This window comes from Lampetra fluviatilis, chromosome 43, assembly GCF_964198595.1.
Source record: "Lampetra fluviatilis chromosome 43, kcLamFluv1.1, whole genome shotgun sequence".
NCBI classification, from domain to species: Eukaryota; Metazoa; Chordata; class Hyperoartia; order Petromyzontiformes; family Petromyzontidae; genus Lampetra; species Lampetra fluviatilis.
In genome coordinates this window covers 3,283,330-3,306,571 of record NC_136317.1, presented here as the reverse complement: position 1 = coordinate 3,306,571, position 23,242 = coordinate 3,283,330, and the positions used below count along the sequence as shown (strand labels likewise).

General features: G+C 53.4%; 1 protein-coding gene across 2 annotated transcripts; it reads left to right on the top strand.

Annotated features, from left to right (window-relative positions):
* The first annotated feature begins 1,246 nt into the window (after positions 1-1,246).
* Positions 1,247-22,685, top strand: WNT11 (Wnt family member 11). Of its 2 annotated transcripts, none has more exons than XM_078876149.1 (6): positions 1,247-1,392; positions 8,013-8,730; positions 19,482-19,717; positions 20,088-20,368; positions 20,952-21,244; positions 22,192-22,685. In XM_078876149.1, exons 2-6 carry the CDS (start codon positions 8,609-8,611, stop codon positions 22,364-22,366), a joined length of 1,107 nt encoding a protein of 368 aa, XP_078732275.1. In that variant the 5' UTR covers positions 1,247-1,392; positions 8,013-8,608; the 3' UTR covers positions 22,367-22,685. The 2 variants fall into 2 exon arrangements, with proteins under 2 accessions (XP_078732275.1, XP_078732276.1); XM_078876150.1 differs by lacking the exon at positions 1,247-1,392 and adding an exon at positions 6,280-6,466.
* The last annotated feature ends 557 nt before the right edge of the window (positions 22,686-23,242 follow it).

Here is a 23,242-nt window from a genome sequence, read left to right as displayed (position 1 = left end):
TCGTTCGCTTGAGCAATAGCCGCGTTGGCAGGATGGTAAGTGTGTGAATCCAACGGGGAATTTGTGTGGTGTTTGTTTTTTACTCTCAACTCGTTTTTGTATCCATTCGACCTCTCTGGAACTCTCTAGATCTGTGCTCTGATGAAGGAGACATTTACCCGAAACTCTTTATTTTATGTAATATATATTTGAATATAAAGGCCACACACACGACGTGTCGTTGACCAACGTGTTGGGAGTTCGTTTTTGTGCTTAAATGAAAAAGAGGCTGGTTTGAAGGATGGGGTAGTGGTAATATTATCGGCATCACCCAGAAACAAAGTTCAGTTTTTGGAAGCATATCTTTCAATATTACACGTATAATGTACGTCGTTTTATTTCATATGGCGTTTTAAAAAAAAACATAAGCCGCAGCAGCAGCAGGGCTACAATTGTGCGTTTAATGCTTGTGAGCAATCCCATATTAGCAGAGGGGGTGGTCGCTGAATCGATGAGTCCACTTGTTCCACCGGAGTAAGCGTGTTGCAATGGGTGAGCAAGCCATCAGCGACTCATCGCCTGGTGGTTTGCACCCTCGCCGGATTCGCAGTTCGGTTGAGTCCCCGATGGGTTGAGAGCGGTCCCCGTTGGCGTCTCGGGCGAGAAGAGAAGCCTGCGGGGCTGACAAAATAGCACGGATCGCCATCTGTTTCCATCTGTAGGGGGACTCGGTGTTGTGCCACCTCGCGCAAGGCGTGGGTTTCCTCCAGGTGCTCCGGTTTCCTCCTCTCTAAGTTAATAACAACAATAATCATAAACACAACTCATCATCGTCATCAATTGGCTGGAAACATTTTAAAAAAAAATATATGAGCACAATGCAGCGGCAGCAGCAGGAGGAAGATGCTACAGCATAAAAGTCATGGGACTGAGTGTGGCTTTCGTGGATAAATTAGGAAAAAAAGTTGAAACGCGAGGGCGGTTTGGTGGGGGTGTTTGGTGGGGGGGGGGCTTGGTGGAGGGGATTGGTGGGGGGGATGGGTGGGGGGTTTGGTGGGGGGGATGGGTGGGGGGATGGGTGGGGGGATGGGTGGGGTGTTTGGTGGGGGGAATGGGTGGGGGGGATGGGCGTGCGATCAAGTTTGCGAATAAACGTCTGGTGATGGTGGTGGGGAAACACGCAGGGGGGGGGGGGTGTGGGCGGTTTGGTGTCGCCTTGATGGGCCAATGGCTGTCCGACAGTCTGTACATATGCACACTCACACACGCAAACCACGCGCGCGCGTGTGTGTATTGTGCCATTGCTGGCTGCGTGTGGAGCTTACAGAGAACCTACTGACCCTATCCACACAGGTTCGCATCCCGACCTGTGGAGGGTGCTTCTTGTTGGGCGAGAGACGGCGGAGGCGGCTGGTGAGTCGATTCAGAAGGAACCGCGCAGTCAGACGTGCTTGCTATAAAGGTGGTCCGTGTTTGTGTGTTGCCGTGATATCTCAATAGGTGCTCGCGAACAGACATCCTTCTAATAATGTCCGACAATGTTGAACAGAGTAACCTTTTGTACTGCACATCTTGCTAATAGGTGCTCGCTAACAGATATTAGATCCGATAGCCTACAATACCGAACAGATCACCTTTGTAATCACCTCCGATTAGCACGGTTGGGCTACGTACGGTACGAAATAAATTCAACATACTACTTCGTGCGAATTTTGTGCTCTATAACAATAATTTGCTACCATGGCTTCAAAGGCTCCACATATGTCTTTGTATCGACAGTTGTTTTAATAGGCGCTCGCAAACAGAAATTATTCCCATAGCCTGCAGTGATGAACACCTATCCATAGCGTCAATGATCCGTGAAGCTGTATAGATTATGACTTGATTATTGTAAAATTGGCATTTGACAGCGAGTGTGTTTGGCGAATGTGGAATTTAAAATGTGCAAAGAATAAACGATTACTGCTTAACGAGTAGGATCGGTGCATCCGATAGTTTAAGCGAGACCCACTTAATGCGTAACACTTATCCACATTGCAATACGCGTGTTATATACTATTTTGTTCCTATTGAACTCGTGTGTGTGTGTTTTAACAATAATTCATCGGCGTAACACTTATCCACATTTTCAATACGCGTGTTATATACTAGTTTGTTCCTATTGAACTCGTGTGTGTGTGTGTGTGTTTTAACAATAATTCATCGGCGTAACACTTATCCACATTTTCAATACGCGTGTTATATACTTTTTTGTTCCTATTGAACTCGTGTGTGTGTGTTTTAACAATAATTCATCGGCGTAACACTTATCCACATTTCAATACGTGTGTTTATATACTATTTGGTTCCTATTGAACTCGTGTGTGTGTGTGTTTTAACAATAATTAATCGGCCATGATCCATCCACTGTTGGATCACGACATCTTCCCAATTGCGTTGTCGTGTCACCAAGAGTTGGTGGGTTTTTTTGTTTCGCCATACTTCACCACGCCGGTTTGTTTCGGGTTGGTTCAAGTATCGTTGTCACGAGTCTCCGATGTTAAGCGTGACCGCCTTACGAGCACAAGGGAAGTTTATCGCAATCGTGCGAGCAACATTATTCAACTGAAGTGGTTCCCCCATTCGGGAGCGTCATCGTTTCGAATCGTGGAATTACTTCCACGATGTATGTTACGAAAAGTCCGTGGGCATCGGGGGGGGAACGACACGGGGCGTGGCGGGGGCTAAGAGATGTTAACTCCCTCGCCGAGTGTACAGGAGGTCGTGGGTTTGATCCCAACCCTGACTCCTGCCTGTATATCTGCGTGTTCTCCGGGTTTTCCCGACACACTTAGAGTCAACGTGCGTTTGGAGTATTTGGCTGCTAACAATTTCCACGCGATGGGCCCCTTCGTTGAGCAATCATTTGTGACCAGTTCGCTTATGAAAACTATCTAATTTCGCTCGGTGGCCCTTTACCTGGTGAAACGAACAAAATAGTTTTCTAGTTTAGATGCTGAAAGGGATCGTGATGCCCGGTCCGGTGGTGGAGACTCACGACGGAATGGCAGGCAAAGGAGGGAAACTCGCCCGCAAGGACATCCACGGTGGAGATGGAGCGGCGAAATCTGCCCCGGTGCACCGACGTAGATGTATAGTTGCGTGGCGAGACTGTTGTAAGAGATGGCGACATCCAGCAGTGGATAGAGCACGGCAGCTGCTGCTGCTGATAATGGTCACGGCATTGGCACGATCCTTCCCTTCCCCAACACGCCATTTAAACAGAGCGTGGTGAAATATGGTCAACGTAACCCTCATCGGTGTGCGGGAGGTCCTTCATCCAGCAGTGGATTGACAATATCGGCTGTTCGCGCTACGGTACCGTACGCCAGACCTATTTGGAGCTCGGGACAGGCGTAATGGGATTTGTCGACACCCGCAGAGCCTGGATGAAAGGAAGTCTGCACGTCCACCGCCAGTGTGTATTGAGACTTTTTGTTGGGTACCCAGTCAAGGATTTGAGCCCCTCTCAACGAGTTTCGCTTAACAAATGGTAATTGCCAAGGACAATGTATAGCCCGTCGGGACGCGCTGGCTTGTTGGGGCACGTGGAGTTTGCGAGCAGCTCTTAAAGGCACCCCACCCGGTACAACGTACGCATGAGCGGTGGTGGTGGTGGTGGAGCGGTTAGCACGCTGCGCTAAGAACCCGGCGACCCGAGTTCGATTCTCGCTCACAGAGCCAACACCAGTGACGATTATCTGAACCGGTCCTGGGCCTCCCCTAGGTCGACTCGGCCTGAAATGAGCACCTGGTGCGATGTGTAAACATCGCCACTGGGGAGACAAAGGCGGTCGGGCGTGGTGCTGGCCACCCCACTCCCTCGTTTACCGTTCCGGCCTTCATAGGTGCTCACTAACAGCACTTGCCCCTACAATCTGTTAAGGCTATACGGGGGATCTTTGTCTTTGGTGGTGTGACAAAGGCGGCTGTGCAGGGTGCTGGCCACTCACCCACCCCGTCGTGTGCCGTGCCGGCTTTCATAGGTGCTCGCGAACAGCACTTGCCACTACAGTCTGTTTAGGCTATACGGGGAACCTTTGTCTCTGATGTGACCATCGATTCCACTTGCTATGTATCGACGTTAAGATCGCACTGCAATCACAGCAGCAGGTAATATACATTTTAGGCGGAGTCTACCTAGTGGAGGCCCAGGACCTCATTCCAGATAACCATCGCCGGCGTTCAGATGCGCTTCTACGGCCGTCTGGAACGCTCTTCCTTATGCTATTCGGAAGCCACTGGAGCTATGCACTCTCTTTAAACCTCGATAGAAACCCCATTTCTTTAGAATCGCTGTTTGTGTTCCGTTTGTTCGTCCAGCCCCCGCACCTCCCGATTACCACGGTCGGCTACGCGCGGTGCGAAACAAGTTCAACACACACACACCACGTGAAAAGTGCGCCCACGCCGTCGAGCAGCGCTGTTCCCTCGTTGCGATGAAGAACTCATTCCGGCAGGTGGCAGCACTCCGTCACTGCTCGATTGATGCTCGCAAACATTTAGGATTGTGACCACCACCACCACTATTCTCATCATCAGATCGGTGGCGAGACACGCAGCCGATACAGAGAACTACCCCCCCCGCGCCCCCCAACGTTCTATTATAATCGAGCTGTAGTATACATCTATGATTACATTTCAATTTAAAGCTTTCGTGACTGCAGGGATTCATATTCTTGGTTCTTTCGGTAAAGTCACGTAGAATGGGGAAAAAACATATTTAAATAATTATTTTATTATGTAGATTTTTATTATTATTATTTTATTATTTCCATTCTACGTGACTTTACCGAAAGAACCAAGAAGATCTATGTTTAAATAACACGATCTATTTCGGTACGTTCCCTATGAATGGACGCGTTGATTCTCTCCATTAGACGTCTTGCATACTACTCAGCATCGAGTTTGATGTCGCATTCCACGGTGGCTTGCGTGGCTCTGTCGTGTCGCTCGCTGCTCTGCCTGGTTTGCTGGTAGGTTTGAGCGTGAGATGTCCCCTTGATTGAGCGTAGCCGCCCTGAATGTAACCCCCCCCCCCCCCCATGTGCTAGGAAGCAGGCACCCTGTAGTTGGGATGGGTACAGCGGTTCGTGCGCCACGCGGTTTGTGCGCTGTGTGGCTGTTGAGCTTGCTGCAAGCCCTCCCGTTGCTATCACCTCGTGTATTGGCACTTCAGGTCGAACACGAGTATTAAAGGTCGTTGAATTGCCAAGATAGTGCTGTGCGTACCACGGTGGTGTGGGTGTGTGGGTGCGTTGCGTGGGGAGCGGTGGCGCAGCGGTTAGCGCGCTGCGTTACGAACCCAGCAGAGAGATCCTAGTTCAATCCCCCATCAGGGCCAACATCGGTGACGAATATCTGTGGGGAGACAAAGGCGGTTGGGCCTGCGGTCCAACAGTCTGCGGCTAAAGCTGTGGGGGGGGGTCTTTTCCGTCCTTGTATAGTTTGTGTCTGCATGGTAATTCCACTGCTGGATGAAGAGCCCCGAGTCAATGACGGCTCTGTACTTCACCACGCTGGTCAGAACTGGTTCGGAGACGTTGGCGTACTGCGTGGGAGACGGACGCGCCGGCAGGGAATGAGAATGTGTTTGTGTGTGTTGGTTCCTCTCTGTGTGTGTGTGGGTGGCTGTGTGCGTGTGTAAAGTGGAGTGTCTGTGAGAGAGACGGACAAGCAAGATGGCAAGATAGAGAAAGGGTGGTGGGTTATGTGTGTAGAGGAGTGTGCGTGCGTGCGTGATACAGACACACATGACGGATGTGTGTATGTGTAGGTGACGTTGAGTGTCTGTGAGAGAGAAGGATGGACAAGTCGGAGAAAGTGGGGGGGGGGTATGTGAATGTGGGGAGCGGTGGCCCAGCGGTTAGCGCGCTGCGCTACGAAGCCAACGACCCGAATTCGATTCCCCGCTCACGGCCAACACCGGTGACGATTATCTGAACCTGTTCTGGGCCTCCCCTTGGTCGACTCGGCCTCAAATGAGTAATTGGTGCGGTGTGTAAAACATCGCCACTGGGGAGACAAAGGCGGCCGGACGTGGTGCTGGCCACCCACCCCCTAGTGTACCGTTCTGGACCTAATAGGTGCTCGCTAATAGCACTTGCCCCATCCGTTTTTAAGGCTATACCGGGGATCTTTGTCTTTGTTATGTGGAGGTGTGTACGTGTGTGTGAGAGATACAAACACACACGCACACAAAGGATATGGGTGTGTGAGTGGGTGGGGGTGTGTGTGTGTGAGTGGGTGGGTGGGTGTGTGTGTGAGCTAAACGAGGCTGGGCTTATGCGATCAGATGCTCAGTGTCTCTGCCGCGTCCGCTCGCCCGCCTCTCACTCCACTCTGAGACCTCCTCCGCAGAGCACCCAGAGAGAGAGAGCCCACCGCCACGCGTCGCGTCCCTTTAATTGACGCTCTTTTAGCCATTCACACCGCGGCTGCGTTCCGAGTAAGTACAGCTCACACGGCGCTAACACTATAATATACTTGCATTAGAGGCGATAATCCGATTACGCGTGAATTTTAATCGCTTTTTTTGTTTGGTCTGGAATCGTTTGCGCACGCTGTTCGTTCGGTCATTCGCAGCGCTGATGAGGTCCGACCCCATTTCAGTAGATCGGCCGAAACTCGGCATCGCTTTTGAACGGATTTCCGCTGAAGACGTTCAATCTTCATCGGCTTCAAATTGAGCTCGGCTCGATCGTTGTTGGGTGCTCGCCGTCGAACGACGTCGTAATGTCGCTGCGACCCTTTGAGTTGCACGGACGTTTCGGCCGAGTGGCCCCATGCGGGGCTTGGGTGATGTGTGGACGCGTTGCGAATTGGCGATTCTCCCTCCGTTCGTGGCATTTTTGGAGCGCATCGAACATCGCGCGCGCGTGTCTGTGTTGTTGTTGTTGTTGTTGTGTGTTCGCCTGCTTACTTTGTTACGCGCGTGTGATTTCGTTGGGGCGAAATAATAATATTGCACGGCACGGCGCGTGTAAGTAAAAAAAACTCAACAAATGTACGTTGTTTTTTTCGGATTATAAGACGCACTTTCCACCCACCCCACCTGTCATTCTTATAATCGGGTGTGTCGCGTGTGTGTGTAATACATGCGGTGGTGCAGTTCGATTCCCGCTCACGGCCAACATCTGTGACGATTATCGGAACCGGTCCTGGACCTCCCCTAGGCCGACTCGGCCTTAAATTAGTGACCCGGTGCGGTGTGTACAAACATCGCCACTGGGGAGACAAAGGCGGCCGGGCGTGGTTCTGGCCCACCCAACCCCTTCGTGTGCCGTGACGGCCGTCATAGGTGCTCGCTAACAGCACTTGCCCCGACAGTCTGTGAAAGCAACACGGGGGGGGGGGGGCATCTTCGTCTTGTTGTATGCATGCGAGTTGTGTGAAACGGATTTGTAGAAGTGCGCATCGGGCATCGGGCGCGAGTTGTGGTTGCGTCTCGTTCTCTTTGGAGCGACTTGGAATTCGAAGGGGGAGTTCAGCGATCGTGTTGTGCGTGAACGGACCATGAACGGTTTCTAAATGTACACTGCTCCACGGTTTTCAGAATGGTGTGCCCCTGTAGACGCACCTCGCCGCATAACGTCGCTCGTGGGTTTGAAGGCTATAAAGTTGAATGGGGTTGTAGTGGATGGCTTCGTTTGAGAGTGTGTCTGCATGTCTGTCGTGTGTGTACGAGGGGGGGGGGTGGCGCAATGGTTAGCGCACCGCGTGACTAAAAAAAAACGACGTTCGATTCCCGCTCACGACCAAGTGGCAGACGCGGAATATCTCAACCTGCCCCGCGCCTGCGCAGTGTTTACACGATTATCAAGTGTGCACCTTGGTGCGGTGGGGAGACAAAGGCGGCCGGGAGTGGGTGTCGACCCCCAACCCACCTCCCCGGTGCTTGCGTAACCGCACTTGCCCCCCAAAACAGCGTTGTTGAAAGCGGAACGGGGAAGGGGGTCTTCATTTGTGCGTCGTCTTTTGTGTCTCGCGTGCAGGGTTCTCGGAACGGACGTGGAATCAGCGGCACCGGGTAATACGACGACGACCCCGAACCGGTTTTCTTTGTAGAACGCGCAAGTGGCTGGTGGCCGAGCGGACTTGCTCGTCTTACGACCCGAACCTAAGACAACAAGCGCAGAGCCGCGGAATTTAGGATCGAGCACGTGAACTTGTTTTTTTCTTCGTTCCAATTCACATCGCGCAAGAAGATTCACATCTGCGGCGGCGGCGGCATCAAGAGCAGCGGCATCATCAAGAGCAGCGCATCATCAAGAGCAGCGCAGCATCTTCTTACTCATCGCGAGTAATCGCAGAAGCCGCCAGATCACAGAGAGGGGTCGTCGGTGCTCGCACCACGCTTTGTGCACTTCTCCTCCTTGCGGTCAAAGCGCGAATCCGAGTGCGGTGGGGTTTCTTTTTGGTCGGGGTTTGGACCGGGGAACCGCAACCCAGACCCGTGCTAGACCGGGACCAGACCCGTGCTAGACCGGGACCAGACCCGTGCTAGACCCGGGACCAGACCCGTGCTAGACCCGGGACCAGACCCGTGCTAGACCCGGGACCAGACCCGCACCGGAGCAGATCAGTGGAAATGAGTTCCCGCAGAGGTTTCGCCTCCTCCACCAGCGCGGCGAGCATGGCGAGCAAGTGGCTGGTGTGGGTCCTGCGCGCCTTGGTGCTTCAAGTGGTCTGCTGCAACGCGATCCGATGGCTGTAAGTACCAGCGCAAGTGCCCTGTGTGTGGAGAGACAAAGGCGGCCGGGCGTGGTGTTTTTTTGATACCCACGCCGCCGCCCCCCCCCCCCCCCCCCCGCTTCGTGTGCCGTTGTTTGCCGTCATAGGTCTTCGGTAACAGCACTTGCCCCAACAGTCTGGTCAGGCTATAGGAGTGTGGGTTTCTTTGTCTGTTGTGTGTACTGTGTGTGTATATGGTGTATTGTGTGTATACTGTTGTGTGTGTATATAATGGTGTGTGTGTAATTTGTGTTGTGTGCATGTATATAATGGTGTGTGTATATTGTGTTGTGTGTGCGTGTATATAATGGTGTAGTGTATATTGTGTTGTGTGTGTGCATGGTGTAGTGTTTGTGTGTAGTGTGTATAGTGTGTATTGTGTAGTGTGTCTGGTGTAATGTGGGTGTAGTGTATAGTGTGTCTGGTGTATTGTGGGTGTAGTGTGTAGTGTGTCTGGTGTATTGTGTGTGTAGTGTGTATTGTGGGTGTAGTGTGTATTGTGTAGTGTGTGTGTGTGCATGGTGTTGTGTGTATTATTACTCGCAACGCGCATTTATTGCACCATCCGTTCGTCGCATACCGAGGGTGTCTGTGTGTTTGCGAGTCGAGCCTGTCGAATGCCAATCCACTGCTGGATGAGGGCCACGCCGCGTCACGCAGTGCGGATAGTGTCGGCGGACTTGGCAATATTTCGCCACGTGAGTTCAGTGGCGTTTGGCGCAGGACGAAACGACAATCACCCCTTGCTGCCCGCTGATGGGTTGTGTACACGGAATGTGTAAATGCATGCGTGGAATGTTGATTCTGTGTATGCGGCCTTAATAGGTGTTCGCTAACAGGTAGTTTGCCTAAAACACCAGTGCTGATATGAGAAGTGTTTGGCGTTTCGTGTGTTTTTGTGTATGTGTGTGCGTGTATGTTGTTAAATAGACAGTATACACGCATACTGTGTGTGTATATAATTATGATGTTTGCATATATGTGTGTGCGTGTTGTAAATTCCGTAGGTGCGCGCATTTAGCATTTTCCCAAACATTCGATTAATCTAATACGTGGGCATTTATTCGTCTTAGTATCTTTGTGTGTACGGCATATAGTGTGTGTGTGTGTGTATATATACACACAGCATATAGTATGTATACATTATATTTGTCTAGGGTACATGTGTGAATATATGCGTGCATTCTCATGTACAGGATGTATTCCTATATGGTTTACGTGATTATGTGTGTGTGCGTATAATAACATAGACGCGCGCGCATATCTGTGTATGTATTTATGTGTACGTGACGTGTGTACATGGTATATGTGTGTGTGTGTGTGTATGTGTGTGTATGTGTGTGTGTATGTGTGTGTATATGCATGTACGATTTGTGTAGTGGTTAATGCGCGACGCTACAAACCCGACGGACCGAGTTCGATTCTCGCTCACGGCCAACACCATCGACTGTTGTCTAAATACAAGTCTCCGGGCCTCCCCTAGGTCAACTCGGCCTCAAATTTAACACCTGGTGCGGTGTGTATCCTGGGGATACAAAGGTGGTCGGGAGTGGATTTGGACAACCCCCCCACCACCACCTCGTGTTACCCGTTCGAGCAATCGACGGTGTTACTCGCTCACGGCAACTTTCCCCAAAAGTCTCTTAAGGTTACACGGGGGGTGGGTGGGGGGGTCTTTGTCTTGTGCGTTCTTGTGTGGGCAGCGTTGGTGCGATGCTTGGCGCTGAATGCCGGCAACCTCTGGTTCGATTTGACGTCTGCATTTGTTGCGCATCGCAAATCGAACTTGAATGATCATTGGGGGCCTTGATTTGGACATCGACTCTGCATTAAGCGAGTAGATTGCCCGATGCGGTGGTTTCGGAACTGGGGAATACAAAGGCGGGCCGGGCATAGTTGTTGACCACACCACCGATTTCATAGGTGCTTGCTAACATCACCGGTTTGTACGGCTAAACGGGGAAGGGAAGGGGGGAGTCTTTGTCCTTTCCGTGTCTGCATATGCGCGCGTGATTGTTCTAAACGAACATCGGATTATTGTGTTGGTGATCGTGTCTAAAGCGGCTGTCCGTCTCGAGCACTCCGCTCCAAGCGCTTCTACAGTTTTCGTCCACCTGGGTTCAACTCCTGGCCACGACGGTGGAGATCGGCACACGCGGTCAGGGTTTTGCACGATGTTTACGCGCGCATAGACTAGCTACTGTCGTTGGCTATCCACGAATATTATCCCAGAATTTAAAACAATTCCGCACAACACCAGCCGAGCAATTGCGGCCAGCGGCGAGAATTTCTTTAAAAAAATTTCCCCGAATGAATCCAAGACGCTTCGAGGCATTGGCGCCGATCCGTAAACGTTTTGCGGAATAAACATTGGGGGGCGGTGAGCGAATAGCGACATCATTATTATTACAGCAGCAACAACAACATCAACGGTGGACACGGAAGCACCACACACAACCTGTTGGTGTGTCGTCAAGTGCATTCGTAGTAATAGCCATGCCACCCTCGCACAAAGACAAAGAACCCCCGTATAGCCTGAACAGACTGTTGGGGAAAGTGCCGTTAGCGAGCGCCGAATGAAGGTCGGCACGGCACACGAAGGGGGGTGGGTGGCCAACACAACGCCCGGCCGCCTTTGTCTCCCCAGTGGCGATTGTTTTACACACCGCACCAATTACTCATTTGAGGCCGAGTCGACCTAGGGGGGAAGCCCATGACCAGTTCGGATAATCGTCACTGCTGTTGGCCGTGAGCGGGAATCGAACTCCGGTTCGCCGGGTTCGTAGCGCAGCGCGCTAACCGCAAGGACACGGCTCCCCACGCAGACAGACACACACACAGACGCACACACACACACACGTGTGCATTCACTTCCTAATTTGCTTAATTGAGCCCCTCCCCCAGACGTCAGTCAGCCGATCGTGAAACTCTCACGTGTGAACCCCTCTGTGGCTGCGCTGATAAACGCGACCTTTGCATCGCGGGCGTTTTGAGCGCGATTACCCACAAGTGGCGCGGCCGCGGGTCTTAGCCCTGTCGTCTTCCCCCCCCCCCCACCCCCGCTCTTCCTCCTGGCTGATGTTGATGTAAAGCGACAAGAAGTCTCGTTTCACGTCGAGGCGGCTTGATCAGCCAGATGATTGCGTCGGGAGTAAACGGACTGGTGATGATGACAGTGCCTCCTCCTTCGTATTCGTAACTCGGCCATTGAGTCTGGTTTTTTCCATGTCCTCCCCATGGTTGTCCGTTCTGGGTGGGTGACCACAGTCTCCGGGCACCGTTGGAGAGTTTATTTTTAATATCCCCCATCTGTGCATCATCGTCAACGTTGAAGTGCATCTGCTGATGCTGCTGCCAATGGCAATGCAGTGGCGATGTGGGTTTAGGGGTTGCCGTCCCAGAAGCTTCGTCGCAGTAGAAGATTGAAACCGAGGGGGATGGTCTGCATCAGGGGATGGTCCCGGAACCACCTGGGGTGGTGAATTCTTCTCGTCCACCATGGGGCAGCAGTGTTTGTGTGCACGCCGTCCGGCTTGAGATATTTTACGTTCGTATTTTGTCGACGCTTCGTACCCCCCCCCCAGCCCCCTCCCATAAACGATATTCTCTATCAAACAAACATACTACGTAGCTACCCAATTGGAACCTCATTTGCCAGTAGAAAAATATAATAATTGGTTTTTTACCCTTTTATCTGGCAACAAAACTGACACCTTTTTTTTACAAGGAGTCATGTTTGCATAGACCACAATACCTGCAGTCGGAATGGTCCAACACCATGTGAGACTAGGCTCTAAGGAAAGCTGTCTCGGGTGTGGACCAATCAACTTCAAGGACAGTGCATACATTATCAGTTATATTTTTTGATTGCATTCCGACTGCAGGTATTGTGGTCTATGCAAACATGACTCCTTGTAAAAAAAAGGTGTCAGTTTTGTTGCCAGATAAAAGGGTAAAAAAACAATTATCATACGTAGCTACCCTTTTTAAAAATACATATATGTATTATAAAAAGCTCTAACCATGGCCGGGTGTGTGTGTATATATATATTCGTGTCTCCTAAAGATAACGTGCTCTCGTTGGTGGTGGTGGTGTTTGCCGACATCCTGGGGAGTGCCGATGAGACGGTTCTGCGCCGGTTTGCTCGATGTTCGTAAACGATCGTAGGGCCTCGTGTGGGTCACGGCGTGACACGAGTGGGGGGTCACGGCGTGACACGAGTGGGGGGTCACGGCGTGACACGAGTGGGGGGTCACGGCGTGACACGAGTGGGGGGTCACGGCGTGACACGAGTGGGGGGTCACGGCACTGCACGAGTGGGGGGTCACGGCGCGACACGAGTGGGGGGTCACGGCGCGACACGAGTGGGGGGTCACGGCGCGGCACGGGTCGGGGGTCACGGCGCGACACGGGTCAGGGGTCACGGCGCGACACGAGTGGGGGGTGGGGTCACGGCGCGACACAGGAGTGGGGGGGGGGGTCACGGCGCGCGATAGGAGTGGGGGGGGGGGTCACGGCGTGACACGAGTGGGGGGTCACGGCGTGACACGAGTGGGGGGTCACGGTGCCTGTGGTGTCGCTTTATTACTCTGAGGCTTAGGGGTTTCATGAGCGACTGGTGTTGTGGTTCCAAATGTTGCTTTCGGCGAATCCGACTGAACCCCAAGTGTGACTTTTGGTTACCCCTAATTCAAGTTTTTGCAACCTGCCAAGATCGATTTTTTTCGTGACCTCTTCCCCTCACCCCCATAATAGTTGGGACGTTATAACACCCCTCCCCCCCCCCCCCCCAATTACGAGTTTTTATGAGCTGACGTGTGAGTCTTTGACTCCAAGTTCGAGTTAGTTTGGTGACCCCAACGGTTGGGTTTTTGTGACCCCCCCCACCTCCCCCCCGAGTCCGAGCTGTAACCACTGCAGGCGCGAGTGAATGAGGTGAATGCCCTACTGTGGCTAGTCCCAAGCTGTGAGCATTAGCGGCTACATGAGCTGATTTGCTGTCCCACGAGCCTCTTAATGAGCTGCTAATGAAATCAATATTTACAGCGGGTGTTTATAAAGTATGCAGTTATGGCAGGTTACGTTCCAATAGTCGGCACTCTGCGCCAAAACACATTTTTTTACGCGTGTATATCGTGCACGCAAGAGTGTCGAAGCAGTCAAATTGCCGGAGCATATTCCGTGATGTGTATTTGGCACGTGCAACGTCAACATTATGCAAGTGCCCAGGTCTTTTCTGAAAAGGTCCATCGCGAATCACCTGGTTAAATTAAGGACACAAACCTTCCGATCGTTGGGTACACACGCAGTCTTAGTCTGACTTTGCTAAACAAGTTCCCATGTGACCAACACACACACAGGTCCGATCTCAATTTGAACTGGAGGTCACGTGTTTTTCAGTTGTGTACCCTCCCCTAGGTCGACTCGGCCTCAATGGTGAAGTATGTTAAAAAACACCGCCACCATTGAGACAACGGCTGTCGGGCGTGGTGTTGGCCACCCACCTCCTCACGTGCCATTTCAGGCCTTCATAGGTGCTCGCTAACAGCACTTGCACCAACAGTCTGTTACGGGGGGTCTTTGTGTACACGTGCGCAATCATTCTAGAGTCTGGGGTGGGGGGAGAGGAGTCTTTTTTTCGTGTGCCATTGTGAAAATCAAGTTTATTTTTCTTAACGACCGCCGCCACCACCAGAACGTGCCAATTCGTTACTAGTACAGCACACCGCTGTGTTGGAGAGCAAATCCACAACATTTACAATCGGAGTACGACGTTTCGCCAGTAATTACAACTAGCATCACCAGGCGACAGCCAGAGTTGTGAAAACCTCCTCTCGTCCTCCTATGTATGACCCATAGTGTATACAATGTACTGCTTGTATCGAAATCGGCTCGAGCCCCCCGTAAATCACGTGACTCCCATGAGGCCACACCCACTCAAGAATTTCTCCTCTCTGGGTGCCGCCCACTGTGAATACAGACCCTGCTCCGTGCAGCCGCGCCGAGGCGAAGTTTATCTTTGTTCATTTCCCTCCAACTTTCCATTATTTCTCTTCTCTATTCCCATCCGCGTTCCTTCTTCTCTTCCCATGTGTGTTTGTATTATGTTTTGTTGTAACATCCTGACCCGCCCCTGACTGACTGGACATTCGTGAATAAGAGCTTTGCAGCTCGTCGGATTCCTGCCCAGTATAATTACGTATTCTGATTCTGCTGCCTTTTCCGTGGTGTGGCTACGGAGTTGCAGGCGTATTCGTTGAGATTGTTGTACTGTATATAAACATACACACTACATGTGTACACAGGGCCGTCCATAAGGGGGGGGGGGTGCGGAGCCAAGGGTAACCCCCCCCCCCTGTGCCCCCCGTCCCGTCCCGACACCTTCAAACTAAACCGGGGACGTATTACTTCTGACGTCGAAGCGCGCCTGGAGCCTGCAACACCTAGGTTCACTCGGCCTGAAATAATTAGCGGGTGGGGTGGTGTGTAACCGATACGACTGCGTAGACCAGGGCGGCCGGGTGTGTCTATAAAGGTGCTCGCTTTGACAGCACTTGGCCCCCACAGTCTGTTAAAGTCTAAACGGGGCGAATCTTTGTCCTTGTAAATATTAGAGGGGAGCGGTTAGCGCGCTGCGCTACGCACCCGGAGTTAAATCCCCCCCCCCCCCTAACGCTGACAACACCAGGGTGACGATTATCTGAACCGGTCCCTGGGACTCTCCTAGTTCGGTTCGGCCTCAAACGATTCCTGTAGCCGGTGCGATGTGTAAGCAACATCACGTGGTGCGATGTGCAAGCATCATCACGTGGTGCGATGTGCAAGCAACATCACGTGGTGCGATGTGCAAGCAACATCACGTGGTGCGATGTGCAAGCAACATCACGTGGTGCGATGTGCAAGCATCATCACGTGGTGCGATGTGCAAGCATCATCACGTGGTGCGATGTGCAAGCATCATCACGTGGTGCGATGTGCAAGCATCATCACGTGGTGCGATGTGCAAGCATCATCACGTGGTGCGATGTGCAAGCATCATCACGTGGTGCGATGTGCAAGCATCATCACGTGGTGCGATGTGTAAGCATCATCACGTGGTGCGATGTGCAAGCATCATCACGTGGTGCGATGTGCAAGCATCATCACGTGGTGCGATGTGCAAGCATCATCACGTGGTGCGATGTGCAAGCATCATCACGTGGTGCGATGTGCAAGCATCATCACGTGGTGCGATGTGCAAGCATCATCACGTGGTGCGATGTGCAAGCATCATCACGTGGTGCGATGTGCAAGCATCATCACGTGGTGCGATGTGTAAGCATCATCACGTGGTGCGATGTGCAAGCATCATCACGTGGTGCGATGTGCAAGCATCATCACGTGGTGCGATGTGCAAGCATCATCACGTGGTGCGATGTGCAAGCATCATCACGTGGTGCGATGTGCAAGCATCATCACGTGGTGCGATGTGTAAGCATCATCACGTGGTGCGATGTGCAAGCATCATCACGTGGTGCGATGTGCAAGCATCATCACGTGGTGCGATGTGCAAGCATCATCACGTGGTGCGATGTGTAAGCATCATCACGTGGTGCGATGTGCAAGCATCATCACGTGGTGCGATGTGCAAGCATCATCACGTGGTGCGATGTGTAAGCATCATCACGTGGTGCGATGTGTAAGCATCATCACGTGGTGCGATGTGCAAGCATCATCACGTGGTGCGATGTGCAAGCATCATCACGTGGTGCGATGTGCAAGCATCATCACGTGGTGCGATGTGCAAGCATCATCACGTGGTGCGATGTGTAAGCATCATCACGTGGTGCGATGTGTAAGCATCATCACGTGGTGCGATGTGTAAGCATCATCACGTGGTGCGATGTGCAAGCATCATCACGTGGTGCGATGTGTAAGCATCATCACGTGGTGCGATGTGTAAGCATCATCACGTGGTGCGATGTGCAAGCAACATCACGTGGTGCGATGTGCAAGCATCATCACGTGGTGCGATGTGCAAGCATCATCACGTGGTGCGATGTGCAAGCATCATCACGTGGTGCGAGGTGTAAGCATCATCACGTGGTGCGATGTGCAAGCAACATCACGTGGTGCGATGTGCAAGCATCATCACGTGGTGCGATGTGCAAGCAACATCACGTGGTGCGATGTGTAAGCAACATCACGTGGTGTGATGTGTAAGCAACATCACGTGGTGCGATGTGTAAGCAACATCACGTGGTGCGATGTGTAAGCAACATCACGTGGTGCGATGTGCAAGCATCATCACGTGGTGCGATGTGCAAGCATCATCACGTGGTGCGATGTGCAAGCAACATCACGTGGTGCGATGTGTAAGCAACATCACGTGGTGCGATGTGTAAGCAACAGGAGTGGGGAGACGAAGGCGGCCGGGTGTGGTGCTGGCCCCCCCACCCTCCCCCTCGTATGCCGTGCCGGTCTTCATAGGTGCTCGCTAACAGCACTTGTCCCGACCGTCTGTTAGGGCTGTACGGGGGATCTTTGTCTGTGTAATCAATCTTAGCATTATGTTCTAATTGTATAAGTGCTGGAAAATGACCCAAAGCTAGAAAAATAACGAAAGTTTACACACACACACTAATAATAACAGCAAATTGTTTATCCTGTAGGGCTCAGGATAAACATGCGGAACTGTACAAGCTATTTCCTATTTTTACATTTTGCAAAAAATAATAAGTCGAAAATGTATTTGCTTTTGTTAGTTTAAGGCTAATTAATTCTGTAAACATCAGGGTCTTGAGCTCTGCTGGCAGATGCTACACGCTGAGGTCCATTTGGAATACATTGTTGGAGGCCTTCATCCAGCAGCGGATTGAGCACGTGCTGCAAAGGGTATTATCCATAATTAGCATTTTACAAATGTCTAATCATCACGAAACTATATTCGTAAAACGTACCATCGATCGAAATTCGAGTCGTCCATTCTCTATCCGCTGCTGAATGGAGGCCTCGCTGCACGAGAGCCAACGGGTGATGGACACGGACACTTATCATCGATCCATTCTCTATCCGCCCCTGGATGGTCATCCTGATCACGTTGGAACCGATTGCTGATGAGACATGCACCCGTGGCTATATCGTCATCACGACGAGTCTCCTGCCGCTTGTTTTGCCCAGGGAAGCTTCGCAGGCTCTCGGAACTTTTCCGCGATGGGGTGTTTAGTTTGTTGTCCTTCCCCCGCACCTCCGATTGGCTACGTACGGTGCGAAAGAAGTTTGACATACACACATGTATATAAGCTGTATACCGACTGAGTAATGTAGTATCGTGGTCGTTTGGCACCGTGGTTTGAATACAAAGATCCCCCGTATGGCCTTTAACAGACTGTTGGGGCAAGTGCTGTTAGGGTGCTCCTAATGAAGGTCGGCACGGGGGCAGTGGGTGGCCAGCACCACGCTCTGCCACCTTCGTCTCCTCGGTGGCCACAGTGTTTGCACACCGCACCAGGTACTCGTCTGAGGCCGAGGTCGACATAGGGCATGCCCAGTACTGGTTCAGATATTTGCCACTAATTGGTCGCGAGTGGGGAATCGAACTCGGTTCGACGGGTTTTCTGTAGCTCTGCACGCAAACCGTTGCACTACCGCTACCCCCACGCAGACACACGCTCTGTAATATTCCACCACCGTCTAATATCCCCCGCCTCTCTCGTTCATCGTCGTCAACAGCTGTGGACCCAATGATGACGGGCCGCTGCGCACCGTCGCTATCCCTCGCAACAGCCTCGCTCAGTCTCGCTTGCGATCTCGCAACTCCATCTCCGCACCGGAGCTCCCGGATGTTGCCTCCACCCCCCCCCCCCCCCCCCAGGGCTTTCCGCTCCTTCGCGCTCCTGCGTTGTTGTCCGATCACCTTGACGTACACTCTCTTGCCAGTGCCATCCGAGGTGTGGCATTCCTTTTTTTGATTTATTTTAGTGGCCCCCAATAATCGCGAAAGACGCGGTTTAAACCACTCGAAACGGGTGGGGTTATTGGTCGATCCACTCATTTCACCGTACCCATTCGTCGGAACTGCTCGTGGTGCACTACCTCGGGCGGTACCACGACCTCCTGCGGCCTGTGGACTAGTGCCCTGCCCAAGCCCGCGTACTCCCCCTTGCAAATCGACGCGATGCCTCCTAACCTGCGTGAGTCCTCTAATGCACTGCGATCGTCTCCTTCCCGTTGTCTCTCAGCGTAATTCAAAGCGAGCTTCTTTCTTTGCGCGCTTCGCAGATTTTTGTTCCGCTATTTCTTTGTCCCCGCCGCTAGTGCGGTGCACCCGGCGGCGTGCCTCGTGCCGTCAGGGCGATTTTACCACGGTGGCGCGCCGCTCCGCGTCATCACTCGGTGTCGCCGCTCAGTCTGACTTTAGCGCTGTCTGCATAGTGGTGTCTCGTATTGGTCATCAGTGCTGTGTAATGTCACTATTTTTTAAAAGTTTACTGCATCATGAATTTTCCTATTTTTAACTTGACCTCTTTGACCTCCCCTCCCTCCCTCTAACCCCTTCCACCCCTCTCTCTCTCCCCCTCCATCTCACCGTCTCTCCCCTACGCCGCTCCGTGGCGGTGTCCAGCTGGGCTTTCGCAATAACCGGCGGCCACCTCTCTCTCCCCTCCCGCAATGTTCAGCGTGATCCTGTACCTCTCAACATTTCAACGTTGCCCTCTTCCCCCCCCCCTCCCCGTGCCAACCACGCCAGGGCGATATCACGGGTGCCCGTGGAGCAGGTGTGGAACCACACGGGGCTGTGCCGGGGGCTGGGCGGCTTCGTGGGCGAGCAGACGCAGCTGTGCCGGCGCCAGCTGGACGTGGCGCCTGTGCTGGCGCAGGCGGCACGCGACACGCTGCGCGCCTGCACCAAGGCCTTCGCCGACATGCGCTGGAACTGCTCCACCGCAGAGCGGGCGCCCAATTTCTCTCCCGACCTCGAGAGGGGTGAGTAGGTGGGCACGCGGGCGGGCAGGCAGGCCAGTGAGCGGCTGGGTGGGTGGGTGAGCGTGTGAACGGGCGGGGCTGGGTGGGTGAGCGTGTGAACGGGCGGGGCTGGGTGGGTTGGGTGGGTGTGAACGAGCGGGTGGGGGTGGGTTGGTGAGCGTGTGAACGAGCGGGTGGGTGGGTTGGTGAGCGTGTGAACGGGCAGGGCTGGGTGGCTGGGTGGGTTGGTGAGCGTGTGAGCGAGTGGGGGTTCGGGGGTGGATGGGTTGGGGAGCGTGTGAACGAGCGGGTGTAACAATGGTTGATGAGGTTTGTAACGCGTCGCGCTAACCGCACTACGCTACCGCCCCTCCCCCCCCACCACCACCAGGCACGCGTGAGTCCGCCTTCGTGTACGCGCTCTCCGCGGCGGCCGCGAGCCACGGGGTGGCGCGGGCCTGCGCCGCCGGTGACCTCGCCTCGTGCTCCTGCGCCCCCACGCCGGCCGAGGCCCCATCGGCCGACTTCCGCTGGGGAGGCTGCGGCGACAACCTGCGGCACGGCCTGGCGGTGGGGGGCCGCTTCGCCGACGCGCCCATGCGCGCCAAGAAGTCGGCGCGCGGCCAGGTGTCGCGGCTCATGAACCTGCACAACAACGAGGTCGGCCGGCAGGTAACCATGCGGTGGGGGCGGTGGGGGAGGGGGGGGGCGGGTAGGTTGGTGGTGACGACGCCGGAGGTGCAGCGTGGGTGCCGCGCTGGCGAAGATGTTGACTAGCTCGCCGGGTACGCAGGAGGTCGTGGGTTCGATCCCGACCCCGTGACGCTCTTACTGTATATTTGGAGTTTGCGTGTCGCTCTCTCCCAGTGTTCACGTCGATTTTGTCCACGTGATAAGCCACTCGCTTCTGAAAAAAAGAGCCGTTCAGCTCTTGGGCTTTACCTGGTAAAATGTAAAAACAAAAATAGTTTAGAAACGCGGAGGTAGCTCGGATGTAACATGGGAATCTCGTGTCACCTGCCGATTCGACCAACGGGGGCGGTACATTTCTCGGTGAGAAATCAAAGCCGGGGGGGCTTTGATTTGGTCGTGGCGCGGCCACAGAAGCGTGTGTGTGTGTGCCGAACCTTCGAGCATCGACGTGAGCGACACCCAAACAAAACCGAGCAAAGCCTTCTCTCCCCTCTGGGGTCAGCCCTAGCTGGCGAATCCTGAATCGCTCCTTCACCCCCCCCCCCCCATCCGTCTCCTCAAGGCCCTCCTCAGCTCGGTGGAGACCAAGTGCAAGTGCCACGGCATCTCGGGCTCGTGCTCGGTGAAGACCTGCTGGAAGGGCACGCGCGACCTCGCAGCCATCGCCGCCGAGCTGAAGTCGCGCTACCTCTCGGCGAGCAAGGTGACCCACCGGCACGTGGGCACGCGCCACCAGCTGGTGCCGCGCGACATGGACATCCGGCCGGTGCGCGACGACGAGCTGGTGTACACCGTGGGCTCGCCCGACTACTGCGCCGTCAACGAGCGGCTCGGGTCGCCCGGCACGCAGGACAGGTGCGTGCGTGCGTGTGTGTGTGTGTACGCTGTGTGTGTGTGTGTGTACGCTGTGTGTGTACGCTGTGTGTGTGTGCGTACGTGTAGCGGTTAGCACGCTGCGCTATGAACCCGGCGACACGAGTTCGATTCCCGCTCACGGCCAACACCAGTGACGATTATCTGAACCGGTCCTGGGCCTCCCCTAGGTCGACTCGGCCTCAAATGAGTACCTGGTGCGGTGTGTAAACATTGCCACTAGGGAGACAAAGGCGGTCGGACGTGGTGTTGGCCACCCACCCCCTCGTGTGCCGTTCCGGCCTTCATAGGTGCTCGCTAACAGCACTTGTCCCTACAGTCTGTTAAGGCTATACGGGGGATTTTTGTCTTTTTTTTGTGTGCACGCGTGCGGTAGTGTGGTGGGTTAGCGCTATGCTGCGCTACGAACCAGGCGACGCGGGTTCGATTCTCACTCGCGGCCAACACCGGTGACGATTATCTGAACTGGTCCTGGGCCTCCCCTAGGTCGACTCTGCCTTAAATTACTGCCTGGTGCGATGTGAGTATTGCCACTAGGGAGACAAAGGCGGTCGGGCGTGGTGCTGGCCACCCACCCCCTCGTGTGCCGTGCCGGCCTTCATAGGTGCTCACTAACAGCACTTGCCCCAACAGTCTGTTAAGGCTACAAGGGGGATCTTTTTCGTTTTTCGTGTGTTCTTGTGCGTAGCCTTAGTGGCGAATGGCGGGGTCTTGTTGTTGTTGTACTGTGTGTGTGTGCACGTGTGTACGTGTGCATGCACGCATTGTGTGTGTGTACGTGTACGTGTGCATGCATACCCGCACACCTCCTAATTTAGCACGGTTGGCTACGTACGGTAGGAGAGAAGTTCAACGTACATACAGCACCTTCGGCCTCGTCTCTGGTGGCTTGCCTCATTTGTCTCTCCCTGCCTCCCCGCCCCCCTCAGGCAGTGCAATAAGACATCATCCGGGAGCGACAGCTGCGACCTCATGTGCTGCGGCCGCGGGTACAACCCGTACTCGGAGACGCTGGTGGAGCGCTGCCACTGCAAGTACCACTGGTGCTGCTACGTCACCTGCAAGAAGTGCGAGCGCACCGTGGAGCGATACGTGTGCAAGTAGTTCCGGCTTGCGTCCAGGCGACGGTGGCGTAATCACGCCGCGCGTCAACGTCTCGTTCCCGTGAACTCTTTGCCGACCCGTGGGCAACACAAAAACGGTATCGCTGCGCCGGTGAGGAGGCTGGGGGTGGGCGGAACTTTGCGGAAGGAACTACTTTAACAATTAAATATTTTGAGGTTCGGGAGAGGAGAAAAATAAGCAAAAAAAAACGGGACTTATGTTGTAAGTTTGCTCCGGCTGAATAATACAAGAAGATGCAAGACAATAATCGGGCGCAAGAAAATTGTTCAACGAATCGCACCCCCCCCCCCCGCCCCCCAACGGAAAAATGGCACTCGCGACAAAAAACTAAATTCGAAAAGTTACGCGTCTGTGTTTGAGATTTATAAAAATGTACACTTCACCAACATCGAGGCCCTAAGCAGAAAGCACGTTTTAGTAGCGGTCAACATAAACAAATCCAGACGTGGCTTTACTCACGCGTGCACATCGCGGACAAACAGCCGTTACTACTCCGGAGATTTTGCCCTCTCTAAGTTTCATTCGCGAGGTGCCCGTCTATCGCAAGCTCTACGACGCCGGAACGTACGTGTGCCTTTTCGTTAAGAACAAAAACGAATCTAAATCCGCTTTTGAGATTTCCATCGGAAGCCTTGCCGATGTAAAAACAACAGCAAATGAAAAACCTCCCGAGAGAGAGAAAAAAAAGCGGTGCCCTTCTCGCACACCTGCCTCCTGGTGCAAGAAGCTTACAGAAGAAATTCCGCCAGAGAGAGTAGGAGGGGAAGAAAAACAAGGAGAGAGAATCATCCGGAAGTTTTGGCGACAAACAAGGTTTTTTGCCGTCTGAATCTCGAAGAAGAACGGAGCGGCTGG